General features: G+C 39.3%; 1 protein-coding gene and 1 pseudogene across 1 annotated transcript in view; one reads left to right on the top strand and one right to left on the bottom strand.

Moving 5' to 3' along the window:
- Positions 1–14,304, bottom strand: part of LOC149006170 (casein kinase II subunit beta-3-like) — a 47,958-nt gene extending 33,654 nt beyond the window's left edge. Inside the window, exon 1 of the mRNA XM_089164913.1 lies at positions 13,646–14,304. Coding sequence (XP_089021039.1) covers positions 13,646–13,868 — 223 coding nt within the window. The 5' untranslated portion in view covers positions 13,869–14,304. The remainder of the gene's footprint in view (positions 1–13,645) is intronic.
- LOC149006171 (uncharacterized) lies at positions 4,919–11,207 on the top strand (annotated as a pseudogene).
- Positions 14,305–18,769: the final 4,465 nt, after the last annotated feature.

Raw genomic sequence — 18,769 nt, 5'->3', positions numbered from 1 at the left:
TATTTGGTGCTAGAAGAATTTTTCCATGTTCTTTGATTAACTTAATTAAGTTGATGTTGCTAGAATTAATTAAAATTTTCCATGTTCTTTTGTGGATCTCTAGCTCAATTGGTAGAGCACTTGGAACATGAACATGTTTCAAGAGATGGTGGTTCAAATCCACCAAGGTTCTTTTGATTCAATGATGAACTAGGATTTAAAAAAAAAGTGATAAATTAGGATCTAACCACACTGATTTTATGTGAGCACTTGTGTATGAATTGAACCAGTGTATTTACGTATTTTAAATTATTTTATATTTATCTTTTTAAATATTTTATTAAAAAAATGTGCCCATTTTGGCACAGAAGTAGTATATAACATACAAGATTCTATGCCAAGTTGGGCCAGAGAAACGTGCCCATCTGTGTCCAACCATACAAGATTATGGCAACGATTCTGTGCCAAATTTGCCCACTTCAGCACAGAAGCATAAAAAGTGGATTCTGTGCTGAAGTGAGAATTTTGGCACAGAATGGTTACCATACAACCCCTAAAAATATTTAAACCACAAAAAAATAAAATTAAAGGGAAAAATAAAAACCCCCCCCCCCCCCACACCCACCCACCCCCCAAACCCCATTTGGTTTTTCCCCCAAAAAACAACAACCCGGGCCATTTACTAAAATAAGGGACCTATGGGAAGGTATAGAGAATGTAGGAAAGATCTTCATATGGTATTTATTGACCTAGAAAAAGCTTATGATAGAGTCCCTAGAGCGTTAATTTGGCAAGTACTAGAGAAAAGAAGTGTTGCAAGTAAATATATAGATATAGTTAAGGATATGTATGATGGTTCGGTAACTAGTGTTAGAACAGTGGGGGGACAAAGTAATGAATTCCCGATAACAGTTGGGCTACATCAAGGGTCAACTTTAAGCCCATATCTATTTGCACTGGTAATGGATGAATTAACCAAAGACATTCAAGATGAGGTCCCCTGGTGTATGCTTTTTCGGATGATATTGTGTTGATTGATGAGACCCAAGTGGGAATTAATACCAAATTAGAATCATGGAGATTAGCTTTGGAATTAAAAGGCTTTAAACTTAGTAGATCGAAGACAGAATATTTAGTTTGTAACTTTAGTCATGATCGGCCAGATGATGAGGTGGTGATACTTGACGATAAAGAGATTTCTCAGAGTGATTGTTTTAGGTACCTAGGTTCAATCATAAGTAAAAGAGGTGATTTGGAAGATGAGGTTTCCCAAAGAATTAAAATAGGGTGGATGAAGTGGAGAGGTGCGTCCGGGGTCTTATGTGATCGGCGTATTCCATTAAAGCTTAAAGGAAAATTTTTTAGGACCGTTGTTCGACCAGCTATGATGTACGGTGCAGAGTGTTGGGCTGTTAAAAAGAATCATATAGATAAACTCAGTGTAGCAGAAATGAGAATGCTAAGATGGATGAGTGGCAAAACTAGGATGGATAAGATAAGAAACGATCATATTAGAGTTGGGCTGGGAGTTGCTCCCATAAGTGATAAGCTTAGAGAAAGTCGTTCGAGGTGGCACGGCCACGTTCAACGGAGACCTATAAATGCTCCTGTACGGAGAAGTGATATAATCCATATTGAAGGAACTAGAAGAGCTAGGGGTAGACCTAAGATAACCTTAGGAGAAGTGGTGAGAAAGAATATGTATAGCTTAGGCCTTGTATCTAGCATGGCCTCGAATAGAACTGATTGGAGGGCAAGAATCCATGTAGCCGACCCCATTTAGTTGGGACAAGGCTTATTGTTGTTGTTGTTGTTGTTGTTGTTGTTGAGAGAGAGAGAGAGAGAGAGAGAGTAATTGAAAATCGTTTTAGACACTTGACCACAATTACAAAAAACCAATTTAGGTCTAATGACAAAAAACCAAGAAGATCTGTGACAAAAGCTATTTACCTAATTAGGAGACTTATGGAATGGTATAGAGTGTAGGAAAGACCTTCAATGACATTTATTGACCTAGAAAGAGCTTATGATAGAGTTCCTAGAACATTAATTTGGCAAGTTTCTAAGAAAAAGAAGGGTCGCAAGTAAATACGTGGACATAGTTAAGGATATCCATGATGGTTCAGTGACAAGTGTAAGAACAGTGAGGGGACGAAGTAATGAATTCTCAATTACAGTTGGGCTACATCAAGAATCAACTTTAAGCACATATCTATTTGCATTTATAATGGATGAATTAACCAAAGACATTCAAGACGAGAGTATGCTTTTTGCTGATGATATTGTGTTGATAAATTAGACTCAAGTAAGGATTAATACCATGTTAAAATCATGGAGAGCAGCTTTGGAATCAAGAGGCTTTAAACTAAGTAGAACAAAGATAAAATATCTAGTTTCTAACTTTAGTCATAATCGGGGGCAGAAGAAGAGGTCGTGAAACTTGACAATAAGGAGATTCCTCAGACTGATAGTCTTAGGTACACTGGTTCAATCTTAAATAAAAGAGGTGATATAGAAGATGATGTTTCCCAAAGAATCAAAATAGGGTGGATGAAGTGGACAAGTGTGTCCTTGTGCAATTGACGTATTACATTAAAATTTCGAGGAAAAATTCTATAGGACCGTCATTTGACCAACTATGATGTACGGTGCAGAGGGTTAGGCTATTAAAAAGAATCATATAGATAAACTCAATGTAGCAAAAATGAGGATGCTAAGAAGGATGATAAGGAATGATAATATTATAGTGGGTCTAGGAGTTGCTCCCATAAGTGATAAGCTACGAGAAAGTTGTTTGACGTGGCACGGTCACGTTCAATGGAGGCCTATAAATGCCTATGTACAAAGAAGTGATATAATCCAAATTAAAGGAACTAGAAGAGTTAGGGATAGACCTAAGATAACCTTAGGAGAAGCGGTGAGAAAGGATATGCATAGCTTAGGCCTTGTATCCAACATGGCCTCAAACAGAACTGATTAGAGGGCAAGAATCCACGTAGCCGGCCCCATTTAGTTGGGACAAGGTTTATTGTTGTTGTTGTTGTCGGCTAGAGTTTAACAAAAACAAAAAGAGAAAGAGAAAGGGCAATAACTCACTTTTTTTTTGGGGATGAATAAACTATAATTACAAAAACCAAAAAAGGGGGGGCAGGGAGAGGGGAACAAAGAATGCACAAGGGGGGGGGGAGAGAGGAGAGAACCAGCCTTCAAGGGGTAGACTGGAAAGTCGAGCCTAAAGCCCTAAACTCCAGGCAACAACAATAAGCCTGCTTCTTTGGGTGTTGATATGAACCACCAAGACCACCCTAGAAGAGGCCACAAGAAGACCTAGGGCAGCAGCCCCTCTTCCCACAGCTCTAAAGAAGAACCGAACCCAACAAGGGTAATTTTGTCACTTTGAATTGCCCTATACCATCCAATCTAGCCTTAAGAGAATCAACAGCTCATCAGGACTCCAAAACTATTCTTATTTTTCTGTTTGGATTAGTCCCAGCTAAGATATGTCAAACTCCTAGTCCATCTAGGATTCCTAATTAGAAAAGGACTCCCGTAGTTAATGTCCAAGCTTATTTAGGAATCCTTTCTTATCTCTACTTTTTACTATTGATTTCAATTGTGATTAGCAGTTGTAAGGTAAATCAGAGTTCTACTTAGGATAGGAGTCGTTTAATTGTAGGTTTGTTCCCAAGTAAAACTCCTTGTTTGCGGAGTCCTACTAGGAGTATTTTATTTCTGGCTATAAATTCAATCCCAAGGCTTATAATCAATACAGTTCTGTTGATGAATAGAATTATGCAGAGGAGTTATAGCCAAGGAGAGTATGATTGGGCTGCGTTGGGTTTCCGAATTGGAGGAACCCCTGCGGCAGCTCTTGTTTCATCCCCAATCTCTCTACACCCTCTCTTTCACTTGTGGCACCCTCGAATTCTCTCAAAACCCTAGAATGCTAAACCACCTATTCCCTCCACCCAAATTCCATTCCCTCTTAGAATTAGCCTTCCCCCACCTCCACTAACCTTCGACCTAAGTTGCAGCCTTAACCCTACCCCCAAAACCCTAGAATTCTCATCTCCTTGTTTTCCCTAAACGTTAAACCCTAGAGGCTAGAACTGAATCTGAAATTGCAGAATACTAAATTCAGATTCAATTATCAATCAATTGCTATCATAGAACCTACTGGCCGAACCTGGACAGCTACTCTTACACCCCTAAAACACCTCAATCCCCTGCAAACCCTAGCCACAGGTTTCAGAAGCCAGTTAACCCCAGCTGCAGGATTTATAAACCCCTAAACAGGTATGCTCTTCATCAAGAATCCCAGTAAAGGTGCCCCCCCCCCTCCTTGGCATACATCAAGTGTCCACAACAGGGGGATGGGGAACTAATTGGAGTCTAGTGGAGACATCAAAGAAAATGACTTCTAGAGTTGGAAGTCCATCTACTAAGGTTATGCTCCAATGACAAATGATGGAGAGTATCACCCAAATCCAACCTACCAACACAGTCACAGACAGTAGAGCCAGCGTAGGACAACCTCAAGACGTCAGACCAATCTCGAACAAAACTGGAGGAGTGTAAGGAGCGGGTCCAAATGGATGCAAGGGCTTCAGCCCAAAGAGAGCGAGCAAAGGGGCAAGTGAAGAAAAGGTGGTCAAGATCCTCTGAACAGGTCCAAAATAGGATACGATAAGGGTTAGCAAGGACGTGGTGACTAGGAAGGAAGGTTATGGTTAAGGGCTCTCAAAAGGGTTAGGGAATGACGTAGAATGTGCTTTAAACCAAAACAGAGGAGGCAAAGGGATGAGATGGCAAGGGGTACGGTCGAGGTTCCAAGCAGAGGAGGTAGTGAAGGTTTTAGAGGGGGAAGGGAACCAAAAAGTGCGATCACAAGGAGCATCACAAAAGGGAGGAGCGAGGTCCAAACCAATGTGGGACTCAAATGGGATGGGGGGATCAGAAGCTAGCTGAGATAAAGGTGGACGGGGGTATCTTTGGGAATGCAAGACCCTTACACAAAACCAGGGCCAAGGAATTTGTAGAGAATCCCATCTTACACCATAGGTCAAGCCAAAAGGAGATGAAGGAGCTGTGGAATTCGCGGTGGAGATAGCAGAGATAGATAGGGATCTCAGAAGGACAAGTTTCGTCTAGACCCAAGAGGGAGGGAACGGCACCGTCCAAATTGAGTCAGCTAAGAGAAGGCAGGAGTAGACCCAATCAACCTAGATGAGTCATGTTTAGAGGAGATCTACCAGATGAGCTCCAGGAGACTAGCCACATTGAAGTTCAAGATTTAGTGAACACCAAGCCCACCTTAAGATTTTGGTCAGCAGATGACTGACCAGCTAATAGGGTGGAGGAAGGGGGAAGACTCCTAGACTTTCCAAAGGAAAGCACAAAAAAGAGACTCCATTACCCGAGTAATGGCTTTAGGAATGGAGAAAATGCCACACCAGTAAAAATAAGAGGATTGGAGGACTGATCGAATAAGGACAATTCACCCCCGCAAAAGAGAGAAGCTTACCTTCCATAACTGGAGTTTCTTACCAACTTTGATCAATCACTGGGGCACAATGGTGGTTGGTGAGTCTCTCACGGACAAGCAAGAGGCCCAAATAGACCATAGGGAGGCAAGGGGAGGTAAGGGTATAAAACGATACAGTATAGAAACTAAACACCTAAAACCAAAGCAATATTGTACCATTTTTGTATTGATATTGGTAAAACATTACAAAAACTAATACAATACTGTATCAACCTATTAACGATATTAAAAAATATAAATACAGTATGTTTTCAAAAAACCATACCAAAATTGTACAAAGATGGCACGACACAAAATGTCTACGATTCAGTTCATACCGTCAGTATGTCAATGGAAACCAATATCATACCGTACCAAGTTAGAAATTGTACAGTACCGCTTCTTTAAACAATTTAGCACAAACGTTTTTATCCGCTCGGTTTCAGTACTAGATTGACACCCTTCCGACGAGGGAGCCAAAGGGAAGCCAGTACGCTGTTGGAGAGAAGTTCTGGCAGCTTGAGAGATCCCTCTCAGGAAGACGGTGGACTTTTCAAGGTTGACTCTAATGCCAGAGAGAGATTTAGAGAAAGAGAGGGCAGAGAGAATAGAAGAGACGGAGTGGGAAGCCTTCAAGAAAATCTTAAAGGTGGGGCCTTACATTTTGGAATCGGGAAGATGAGGAGCTCCACAGTTTAAGATTAGAAAATGCATAATAGGACCTACAAGGCTAAAGAGAAGAGGAAGGAAGAAAGGGAGCAGCCCTGACGAATTCCAATACTAAAGGGGAAGAAGCTAGCGAGGGAACCATTGGTAAGGATAGAAAAGTGGGGGCAGTATATGCGAACTTTGATCCAATGGATAAAGCAAGGGGAAACCCAATCGCGTAGTGGACATGACTGATAACATCACATAGAAGGAAGTCAAAAGCTTTGTGCAGGTCAACTTTCAAGAGAGCAACAACAAAGTGAGGAGACCTATCAAAGCTTCTTGAAGAGCACCACTAGAATGCTTAAATAAATCCTTGAACTTCCAAGCTTTTGAGACTAGCTTTAGCTTGTGGGGGGGGAAAAAGAAGAAGAAGAAATCACATAAGAGAAGAGAGAGAAAGAAAAAGGGGGAATGCAAGCATGTTGTGCCATTGTATCTCTTTAGTAGCAATTGAGAGGGGGGGGGAAAAACAGTCGGTCCATCAATTTATGGCTCAACTGAGCAATTACATCCATATCTGTAGCCATTGTATCTCTCTAGTAGCAATTGGAAAGAGGGGGGCTCAAAAAGTCAGTTCATCAATTTATGGCTCAACTGAGAAATTATATCTATAGCCACATTAGCTAACATGGTTTCAACTCAAAAAATTAAGAACTTACTAGGAAGGTGATATAGTCAAGGAAATAGCCTCGGAATAGGACTCTAACTAGTTAACTAATGAAATAATAAAGGAATCAAACTCAAAAAGAGGACATAGCCCATCTTAGGAACAGAGAAATCTTTTGGTGGGAAGAAAAATAGCAGCGGACTCCTTAGGAAAACTAAAAATTAGAAAGAGTATTGACATGTAGAATACCAATTTGATCCTTTCCCTTCCCAATTTCTAAATTCAAGTTCCAAAAACCCCACATAGCAATATGTCCAATGTGTCTAACCTTATCAACTATGACAACATCTTGAGGAAGATGGAAATGCTGACTAGGTTATTTTCTGCAAGAGAATTGAGGCTATTTAAAAAACGAGTTGGATTTGATACAAACGGAGTATAGGCTATTAAGTATTGGATTGCAAAATGTTATTTTTTAGTTTAGACCATCCAGAGAGAACCTACTAGAGGTAGGTCTCACATTGTGTATACGCTCACGTAAGTGAAGAAAAATCATCAGACCGCTTTCCAGCCCAAGGGATAACCAAACTATATTTCACACATACCCATCTCACAGGGGATGGCTGGCAGGACTAACTGACTAAGGATATCAAATCCTGAGTGTGGAAGAGAAATCTAAAACTTATTAAAGAGTTTGTGAATCCCCCTGGTGTGAACACAAAATATTGTCCAATCAAATCAGCAAGTGGGGCCCTCAAGAGGGCTCTAAAAGGCCTACTTAATCTGGCTGAAGAGCATTTTGCCCCATTTTGAAGAGTTGGATTTACCCAACTCAAAAGTTTGCGATTTGGAGTCTTCAAGGTTTTGTTTGAGTCAATTTGAAATTGTTTTGAAGAAGTTACTTGTGAGTCAAGTTAAGTTTAAAAGAGTCCAGCTGAGTTAGGATAAGTTTCCTATCTTATTTAGTTAAAAAGGATTTTAAATACAAAAGTCCAAGTTAGTTTGTAAAGGAGTCCTTATCAGAAGGGACATCCTACGTTTGAGTCAGTGTCAGCTTTCCCAGGCTATAAATCGACTTTTTTATGTATCCAGCCCCAAAAAGAGGGTCCAAGCCAACCATGAGGCCCAATCCATCCTAGGGGTAGATTGGTCTAGTCCTGCCCCTGGATCAAGCATTTATGGTGACCTACTCTAGTTTAATTTAGTAATTTAATTAAATTACCTAATTTGGGAGTCTTAGGAGTCAAGTAATTATTTCTTCCTCTTGACTTGAAATTCCAGTTTGGTCAAAGTCCTAGAGTTGTTCTAGAATACAAAAGAGTTATTTCCTTTTATGAGTATTAGTATGAGTTGTTCAAGTGAGTCCTAACTTGGCAAGTATTGTTTACCACTTTACCTAGGGGCCAAGTTACCAATTTGAGTTTAGTTGGGTTTGCAAGGCTATAAATAGCCTAATTGTCAGTTTTGATTGAATCAAATAGAATTTGGGAAAATTGACTTGTGGAAGTCGTGGGATCCTAGGAGGATACCCTGCGGCTGGCTTGGTCCATTGCTTCTTCAACATTCAAGACCCTCACTCACTGTTTCAGCATTCTACAAGAAGGTTCCTGCAGTTCTTCAACTAAAAGTAAGTGAAATACTCCCAATCCAAACACTAATCCTCTGCCTTTTCTGTTCACAACCATCCCAACCCTTCCCCTTTAGTCTCAAACCTTAAATCACTCCACTCCCAATCGCAAGTCACCCCTACCACTTCCCCTCACTTTCCCCTACATCCTAGGCTTCTCCCCTAGAGTCCGCAAGCCATCCCCTTCCTTCCCTTGTTTCTCCGAGCAGCAACAGTAACCCACTAAAACCCTACTTCCCCAGCCCCTCTAGACCCCTAAGCCCCTCTCCTAGGATCGCACCAAGCCTAGGACTGCCTTCCCCAAGCCCTTAGCACTTCCCATCCTTTAAACCCTAATCTGAAATTTTCCTGCAGTTCCCCTTCTTCATAAGAATTGCAGAAAATTGCAGATTTTCAGAAATTTTCGAACCTTCAAATTTCTGTCCATTCTTTCCCATTTCAGTTCTGAACCTTCTGAAACCTTAATAGCAACCTAAAATCACCCAAAACCAGCAACCGTAGACCTACTTTTATCCCTGGCCGAAACCCTAAAGCCCACACCAAAGCCTAACTAGCTGCTGCAACCAATGTAGAAGATCCTTTAAGCGAACCTTAGACCTGGGTTTACATCACTTTCTTTGTAATTTGATTTCAATTTTGAAGAATTAATTGAACTGCAAGCAAGGACCAGGATCTCCTTCATTGGGTGTGCCTTGGTTGAGGGTTAGAATTCAGAATTTTGCTTTCTTCTTCAGCTGACAGCAATTTCAAGAGACCTTCAAGACCTTCCTGCGCAAGAATCTAGTTTCCAGCATTTTCCAAGTACAAGCCATCCCCACCTCTTCCCTTGACCCATGCAACTCTCACAACCACTCCCCCTTCAGTCCGCAAGCTTCCCTGCCCCATTCCCCACTGTTAGACCCCCTAAATACTCCTAAGCCCATCGCAAGTTACCTCCCTCCCCTCCCCTTTAGTCTCAGCCCAATCCTAGCCTTCCCCTAGCAGCAGCAGCCTCTCCCATCTTCCCCTCCTTCCAGTGGCAGCCAATACCATACCAACTAGGAAACCTCAAGCCCTAGACCCACACCTCTCCTATCTACCCTTGTTAGAATTGCCCCAGCCTCTAGAGTCCATTCCTACTCTTGTTTTCCCCAAACCTGATCAATTGTCAGAATTAGCAAGAACCTGCACTTTCATCTTCAACCTTAGACTCTAGCAGAAAATTTTCAGAAATTTAGAAGCCAGATTTTATTGAAGTTTGACAACTAGATTCTTTACTAGTTGAAGGAACAATAGTAGAATCCAGTCCTGGATTGCAAAGCCAGCAAACCTAGCCTTCTTCCAAGCCAGCTGAAACTTAAGTCCAGTCCCAGTTGTTCTAGGACTCCTAATTTCTGATTTGAACTTAGAACTTCATACTGTTTCAGACCTGAAACCCAGTTACAGTAGAGTTAAACAGCCTAAAACCCCTAAGAAACCCCTCTTTCTATTGCTGAAAACTCATGGGCTGAACCGTAAGCCTTGGGAATTACTAAATTACCTTTGCCCTAGGCCTGGTTCACATTATCCCCATAACCTGACTTAACTACCAGCAAGCATTCAGTCTTACGTCAACCTAATTAGACCTAACCATCAAGCCCTCAGTTTGATCTAACCCTACCCTAAGTGAACCCCACATCCCATTTTAACCTAACTGAAATTGATCGTTCATACAAGATTGTTATACTTGGCCCCAAGTTGATCCCTTTCAATATAGGGCTAGTGACCTACATCAAGTAGGGGCATTAGGTTGAGTATGAAATTAGTTTCTAGATGAAGCTTATTTTTATGTTGAGTTTTTTTACTAGTGGCTCACCATTTTATTACTGGTGCCTCACACTTAAGTACTTAACATACTTACCCAGATTATATTAACTAATTCAAAATTTGAATATCAAATGACCAAATACCCTTATGTAAGGTGTTATGACCAAATAATCTCCATCATTGTCACTCACACTCTCCCTTAGGTGGGAAGGATTCCCCCTTCACCCATCTCCTTCCTTCACTTTGCTTGCCGGAAATCACCCACCACCGGCCCTTGCCAAAAACCGTGAACTTTCGTGGAAGAAGACGAAGATGAACAAATGAGGAATTTGCCAAATCTAATGTGAAGGAAGGAGATGGGTGGCCAGCGGGGGAACCCTACCACATTGGAGTGAAACCCTAGACTGGTGGTGGCCAGTGTAACCAATTTCATCTCTCAAATCCGCGACAAATCATCTCCAGAAGATGATCTCACAAGAATGATAGGTTGCAGAGTCCATAATTTACAAAAGATAGCCCATGTTTCAGCTTTGAAGATGCAAAGGGAAGAACTTGTCCACATGCAATACCCATTTCACCTTTGAATTCGTAATACAAACTTGAAGAATTAAAACCCAAAAAGGGGCAAATCAAGTCAAAGGAGAGTAAGCATAGGAAGAACTAGAGATCTATTAGCAGGAAAGCAAGATTTCTTTTTGATTATTCATCAAGAGAAACCGACAGTGGATGATTCAGCACTGAAGAATTTGAAGACGAGGAACAGTAGACGGAGACGTTTTTCACTAGTTCTTTAAAGAATTACCTCCAGAGAGAGTTCTTTACAAAAAGTAGCTAAAACTCATCGAAAAGAGATTTAATAAGGCATTAAATAAGTTATGACCCATTTGACTTTAGTGGTAAATTTATAAGAAAGCATCGCCGTGGTTAAGAAGTCTATTGATCCTTACAACAATTTGGATTTTAAAGTTGGGTAGGGTTTCGACTGATCAAAATCCAATGTGAAGGAAGGAGAAGGGTGGCTGACAGAGGGAAACCTTACCAACATTGGAGTGAAACCCTAGACCGGTGGTGGCCAACAGGAGGAGGGGGTGTGGTGGTTTTAGGCGATGGTGGGTCATTTCCGGCAAGCAAAGTGAAGGAAGGGATTATCCCTTCACCCACCTAAGGGAGAGTGTGAGTGACAATGATGGGGATAATTTGGTCATAACACCTTACATAATGGGCATTTTGGTCATTTGATATTCAAATTTTGAATTAATTAACGAAATCTAGATAAGTCTGTTAAGCATGAGCCACCAATAATATTTGGCACATAAGGGAGGTGCCTTTAGTTTCAACCCCACTTAAAGGAGCCACCAATAAAAAAACTCTTTATGTTTTAATAATGAACAGATTTTGTTGGTTTAATCCTATGGTATTTTTAACCCTTCATGATTTTGAGAGGTGGCGTGCTATGTTTTACAATCATGCTAGAAGTATAACTCACTAGATGCCTAGGACTTCAGTTCTATGGCCAAGTTATAAGTAAACCAAAACATCAAGATGCAGAACCCAATTTAGAATTTAATGCTTAATTTGTTCAAATTGATTCTGCCTTCCTCCTTGTGATAGCTTTCAGGGTAGTTTGTGATCAAAACTATTCTCCACCTTTAAGTGTCCTCATTCAAGCTTGCACTTCATTAAATTTGAAAAGCAACAAGTGTCCAAGTTCAGACCGGACTGTAAAAAATTCCATCCATGGATTAGCTATTGTCCAGACTTAGAAACACAAACCCGCAAGTATATATTGATCCAAATCCCAATTTCCAAACCCTGATCCTAAGCTTCCCCTTTCTTAATTTCCAATTTTGGAAATAGTCCACCAAAACACCTCCACATCCCAATTCACCGTCAATTTTCATCCAAAATCAACCCACAAGCCTCCAGACTAATCCCATACCCTGCCTACTCCAACCATTCCCTTGGCTACTAGGGATAACCAAGCTCTAACCAGCATTGTATAGAAAAGGAAGGTTAAAGAGGACATTGAGCAAGGGGAAGCATATGGCATTTTACGTAATCTTTAGTTAAATAAAAAAAAATGCTTAAATTATATGCAAACATACAGATTTTTGTTTCTTATTGCTTATAGAAATGTTTTTCTTCCAGTGTTATCATACAAGATTCAGAAGCAAAAAACATGCAAAAAGAGCGGGCATAAGATATGTGCCTAACCTAGAAACGTGTACAAAAAACAGAAGCATTGTCATACAACCCCTAATTTGCTGGTTTCTACCTCAGCAATTTCACAAAGCCTCAAGACTTCACTATCAGCCTCCCCATCATCTACTTGACTCAACCCAGCCTCCAAACCTTAACTTCACACAAACCTAACCCTCAAGTGTACCTCAAACACCTCTTTGAGCTTGCCTTGTTCCTCCAAGGACCTGGTTCACTGGACCCTAATTTGTCACTTCCTATCTACAGTTATACCAACTCAGCAGTCTGCACTAGGTACACCCTTTCTGGTCTTGGATGTTAGATGTAAATGTACAGATTCTCCTCCAGCTGTATTTTCTCCACAAGGAACAGTTAAATTGTTCTCTTACCTCCCCTCCCCCCCCCCCCAACAAAAAAAAAATCCACCTCCTGTCCCATCTTCCTGTGGAGTTTGGGTCTGCTTTTTCTTCTCCTCTATGGTAATAAATTTTTTTCTTTTCCCTAATCCCCACCCCCCCCCCAAAAAAAAAATTGGTAATAAACTTTTTACCCAAAAATAGGTTTCGCTGTAATTAGATTGTTTGTAGTATCCCTGTCCAATTCTACATGAACTAGGGATTATTATCATACAAGTGAGATGCATAGAAGCTCAATACACCTGTATCCACTTCAACAAAATTCGTCTATAAAGCACTGAGACCTAGGAAGAGAGCTTCTGACTATTACACAATAAAAGCTTAGAATAAGAAAATCAAGAACATGATCACAGTATAACCATGTAACAATGGGATATTGCGTAAAACGATGGGCACCACAGGAACGAAGACTGCGAAATGAGCAATACACAAGTAACGTATGAAGCATAGTGTTGTAGCAAATCCACCCATCCATGTTAGCACACTGAACAGGGATAAACCATTATAAACAGAGACCATTTTTCTTTACCTTCCTAAATATCAAAGTTCCAATTAAAAGTTCTCGGCGATCACAAAGCATTTCCCCGTTCTATCATTGCTGACGTTAGGAAGCAGAAACAACAGACTTATTTTCACAAATGTTATTCTTTTTTGAGTGGATAAATAAAGAAGTAAAGAGAACCACCAACACCCCCCCCCCTCCCCCAAAAAAAAAGGATCGGGGGAACAATTATGATTCGTTGAGGCATCATAAGACTAGCAAGGAGAAAGGGGGACACGAAGACGGAAGACATTACCTGGAGGGGATTGGACTGAGAGCTTAGTCTCCTTGCTCCTGGGTGCCAAAGAGGACGCACCCTCCGACCGCTTCTTGGAGGTGACGCCGGAGCGGCCATCTACCTGAGTTGATGTTTTCAAAGGTTTGGAGAAGTCGGTGTCTGCAGCTGCAGAGTTAGGGTTAGATCTGCTGCTAGTAACTACTCCTCGATGTGAGGCTCCTCCTACACCATTCCTCATCATTCTTTCTTCTTTCTTTTTAATCAATATATGTTACACTGTTATAGTACTACTAGTATAATTTCAATCTACTAATTGAATTTCCAACTTCTCCTTCTCGTCCTTGTCCTCCTCCTCAGTGACCGAATGATAATAATAATATCATTACTATATTTGTATTATATTACTTCTCCTTCAGTTCTCATCGCGTCCTCTGCTTCTTGCAAAGACATTATAGGCAAATAAGAAAGAGAAGATCCCGTTGGGATGCAAGTAATGGTGACAGGTGACCCCGTGCCCCCAACCCGCCTATTCGCTTTGGGAAGGCGGGATCGTACAGAACCCTAACAAACCACCAGGGGTGAGGGAACGAGAAAACCCTCGCTGGGGGCCGACGGTACTGGCAGAGTAGTGGATCAGTGCGTGCGGTAGAGAACACAGCTGTTGCATCAATCACGATAAGCTAACCTTCGGCCCACTTAACAATTTTTTTGAACGAACACGTTGTGTATTGTTTATGCAGCTTACGGCAAGGATTTGATTATCACAAAAAAATATCTGTATTTAAAAGGAGTAGAACAACAAATTAATTTCTTCAGTTTTTCGGTAAACAGATTAATTTTCCTATGTAATCATCTTTAATTGTTTTTGCAGTGTCTTTTAGGTTCTTTTTTGTATCAATTCTCATTCTCTATTATGAGAATTTTTCTTTGTTTTAAATTGTTTGACATCTATTATCATTTTCGTTTTTATTTAAAATAATAAAAAAATTGTTAAAATTCATAATGGACTTTTTATCCATTATGAATTGTGAGAGACAATTCATTTTCCTCATTTATGCGGTGGTGTACTTGAAATTTTAAAGTTTAATATGGGGTACAATAGTAAATACACATTTTTTATAAAAATTACTTTCAAACCCTCTCCCAAACCAACTACTTATCTAGAGGGAATATGTGAGGATCGGATAAATGGGATAGAAATCGATCACCATTCTCAAATCTCTAGGATTTCAGAATTTTAGATATGATAGTTGATGGGATTAGTGTTTCTTCGTTATCTGTGACTAGGCTTCGTTTGCATCTGGGCATCCATTGCTGGTGAAGTTTTTATGCAGAGATTGTGATTTTAGCAATGAATTTCGTTCAGTTGAAGGGCTTCCTTTTGAAGCATTGGCGGATTGGCATCCAAGTATGACCACTGGGAGGCTTGCTTGCCTGACAATGAGAAGACACATGCTACTAGTGTATATTATTAAAGTTAAAACCATAAATTTATTATTTTTAATGAAAGAAATCATAAATAAACAACTAGATTATGTTACAAACACAAGGGTCCTTAATAAGCATTTGTTGCAGTTGATGCTACCATTGTCATCCATTAGGATAACTCCTTATTATGAAATGTTATGACAGCCTTATCTTCTGTCTGAGTCACCAACGGAGGAAGCTCCTCAATAAAGTCCTAGGGCCATAGTTGTTTTGGCATTGGTATTATACAACAGTAGTTGATTCACGTTACACCAAATAGTATCAATGTTGTGGTTCCTACCAAAAAACAAAAAAAAAAAAAAAAATCAATGTTGTGGTTGATGCTGTGTGCATGATATAGTCCATCTAGAATCACTCTTGCAACTGCGTTGATCATATTGGTTCATTGTACAAGTGTTATTCTACATATCCAATTGCGGTTCAATATGCATCCCCCAATAAAGTGTTGAAAAAAATTGATGTAGATTTGTATTTCCTACACACATTAAGATTATATTACTCTATAGATCACTTAATGACTTTTTTTTTTTAGGGATCACTTAATGACTTACAAAAATAATCACTCATGGGCATTGGGGCAGGATGAGAGATTATCATATTTGGCAATTCTGGAAGTTAGATATGTAAATGTTTAGAGATTAATTATTTTGTTGTTCTCTCCTATGGTATTGTCTCAACTCCTTGAAATTCAAAAGAACGCCTTTAAAAAAACATGCCATTTATCTTATCAAAGAGTTCCTAAATTAGTGTTCATGGATAAGTCACTTCTGGCAACAGAGATCAATCCATCATCGACCTCTTGTTTCCTTCTTCATAATTCCACTACTTCAACTTTCAACTTGATTTGTGCCAAATTGATACGTTAGAATCACTTTGTTTCAACCAATGCTTTGTCAATCATCCCCAATATTTCACCAGAGAATGTGGACATACTAGTGTACTTAGGAAACTTTAATTTCAATGCCACAAATTGTCTGGTCCTTTGCCTATTTTTAGTGGTTTTGATGGGTCTAAGGCAGTGTTTGGCATGATTTTTATTTTTTATTTTTTCCCAAATAAATATAAATTGTAGTGTTGGGTACATACAGCCTATTTCTATTTAAAAGGTATTTAAAAAAATCATACGTCTAAAACAGGTCTCAACCATTTTTTTTTTTTTCTATGAAAATAGCTTTCATCAATTTTTTTGTTATAATTCTTAAAACACATGTGACAGTAATAGTTATGAGCACAGTTCAATGATATATCACCGTGTCGTTGGGGGGCGACACGACTCCCCCCAGTGACACGATATTTACATATATCGGCGACATATCGCTTTGTGTCTGCGATATATCGCCGATGAAAAATCGGCGATATATCGCTACATTCACTATATATAACAATCTTTCATTTGTTTTTCGCTGATTTTTCGTTCGCTTTTTGCCAAAGTGACATAGGGCCTCTTAAAGCTCTAAGGGCGCTGCCCCCACACCCCCGCCGAGCAAGACCCCTGCGTCTGTCGGCAACAAATATGTGAAGCATGAGCCATACTCAACATAATTGCATAATGAATAGTAAACTTTAGTACATCTCTTTACTAATTGTGTATTTGTGTTCTCTTTGCGTATTTACTAATGTTTATATGAATTTTCCAAACTTTCAGTTTTGCCCACATATAGCCGGACATGTGCCGATTATAAACTTTAGGTTAGGTGATGTTTTAGGTCAAAATAACACTCCCAGTGTGTTTATTGACCTCAAATTAGGTTACACATCAAATTTCAGGTCAAAATGACTTGAAATACCCTTCGAAACAGGGGTTCGATTTTTCGAACCCCTGCCAAAAGTCGGCCGACTTTTGGCGACATGTCACCCGAGTCGCCGTGTCGCCAGGGTCTGACACAGGCCGACATGTTGGACCTTGGTTATGAGTGAGGTTGAAACAGTAAATTCAATCTCATTTATAAAACCCAAAGCATGAAATTTTGGTAGATTTCATTGGTTTGCTGCTTGGGGAACCAGGCTAAATTTCAGCCAAATTTTGTGGTTTCGGCAAATTTCAACTTCCCGTTTTGGGGGGTATTTTTATCATTTTTTACCAAAATTTGTTGTTTATCCTAATTTGATATCAATATTTGATAACATTTTAATTATTTCCTATAAATTATTCCATATAAATACTCATTCCTAGCCACATTTAACATGTTACATTCTGAGGCTTAAATCATTCAAACATAATTGGAACGCCGTTGACCTTGAAGATTCCATTACAGAATCCCCTTCATAATTTAAATTGTTTTCATAAATTCTTTCATGTATATTATCTTCCTTGACCAAATTTGGCACGTTGCCTTTTGAGGCCTAAATCACCGGGATATAATTTATAAGATTGCTCATTAATCTTTAAGATTTTGCTACAAAATGTCTTCATAATTTGAATTATTTTCATAAATTATTAAACGTAGGTTATCCTCTTTAACCACATTTGACTAAGGGTGTCAATTGCGTACCGAAACCATTTAACCGTACTGATCCACGCCGTCTAAAACGCATCGTACTGCACTATTTAAATTTTGGTACGGTACATACCGAAACATAATTTCTTCGGACTGGTTCCAGTTTCAAGTATTCATACCGTCGGTATGTACCGAATTGGTACCGTATCAAATTAAACTATATAAATGTAATTTTACAATTAAAACACTTTACCTTTACCCTATCCATAATTCCCTATTTCAGTTTTTCGTTTCGTCATTCACTCTTCTTATAGATTTACTTGATTTATCTTTGTTAATATCATATTATATTGATTGTTTGATCGTAATTTCATTATGATCCTAATGAACTAATAACAAAAGTGGCATGGGTTTGTTCGTTTCAAAAGTGTACCGCACTATGTACTCTATTTAAACCGTTTTCTCGTAGCAATTTAATACCAAAACGTACCGAACCATTTTTGCAAATACCAATTGTACCGTACCGTGTAAATTATGTACGGTACAATTATGGTTTTTTTGTATTCAAAGTTTGTAACGTACCGAAACCGTATCGATTGACACCCTTACGTTAGACACATTGTCTTTTTAGTCTTGAATCATTGAGACAAAATTGGTAAGACTATCCATTGACTCTGAAGATTCCGCTATATAATCGCGAGAGAAATCGTGTAAAGATTGTGAGAAATATCCAAAATATCGCAAAAAACGAGATTTTGCCGCTATATTAGTCGATTCATCAATATATTGCAAAATTTAATCCAAAATCTTATCAATCAAGCGAAATAACAAATCACATAGTCGCATACAATTCACATTTAATCATTTAATCGAAAATATAGTAAGATAAGCAAGATTATTGAAATTGTGTAAGGTAATGGCAATCGACATGAAATGCTACAAGAATTATAGTCTAAATACAGAATATGTGAGATATTATCCTCACCTGTTAGTTGATAATTCATGCGTAAAGTCCCACAATTTCACAAAATTAACGAATGCCCAATACTCAATTAACTTATCAAATAACCGACTAAATAAGATTCATATCGGGGTTCAATTTGAACATATATCAAATGTAGATTTAACGGGTATCAAATTTAGTCCAACAAGGCAGGTCAACTCAGCCCCAATCGACCTAGTTAACTCGACAGGTAGCTCACATGGTTAACTCGAT

The sequence above is a fragment of the Hakea prostrata genome, chromosome 8 (genome assembly GCF_041222555.1).
Source record: "Hakea prostrata isolate BN-2017 chromosome 8, UWA_Hpros_2, whole genome shotgun sequence".
NCBI lineage: Eukaryota > Viridiplantae > Streptophyta > Magnoliopsida > Proteales > Proteaceae > Hakea > Hakea prostrata.
Note: the sequence above shows the minus strand (reverse complement) of the source record. Positions and strands in the feature narration are given on the sequence as shown.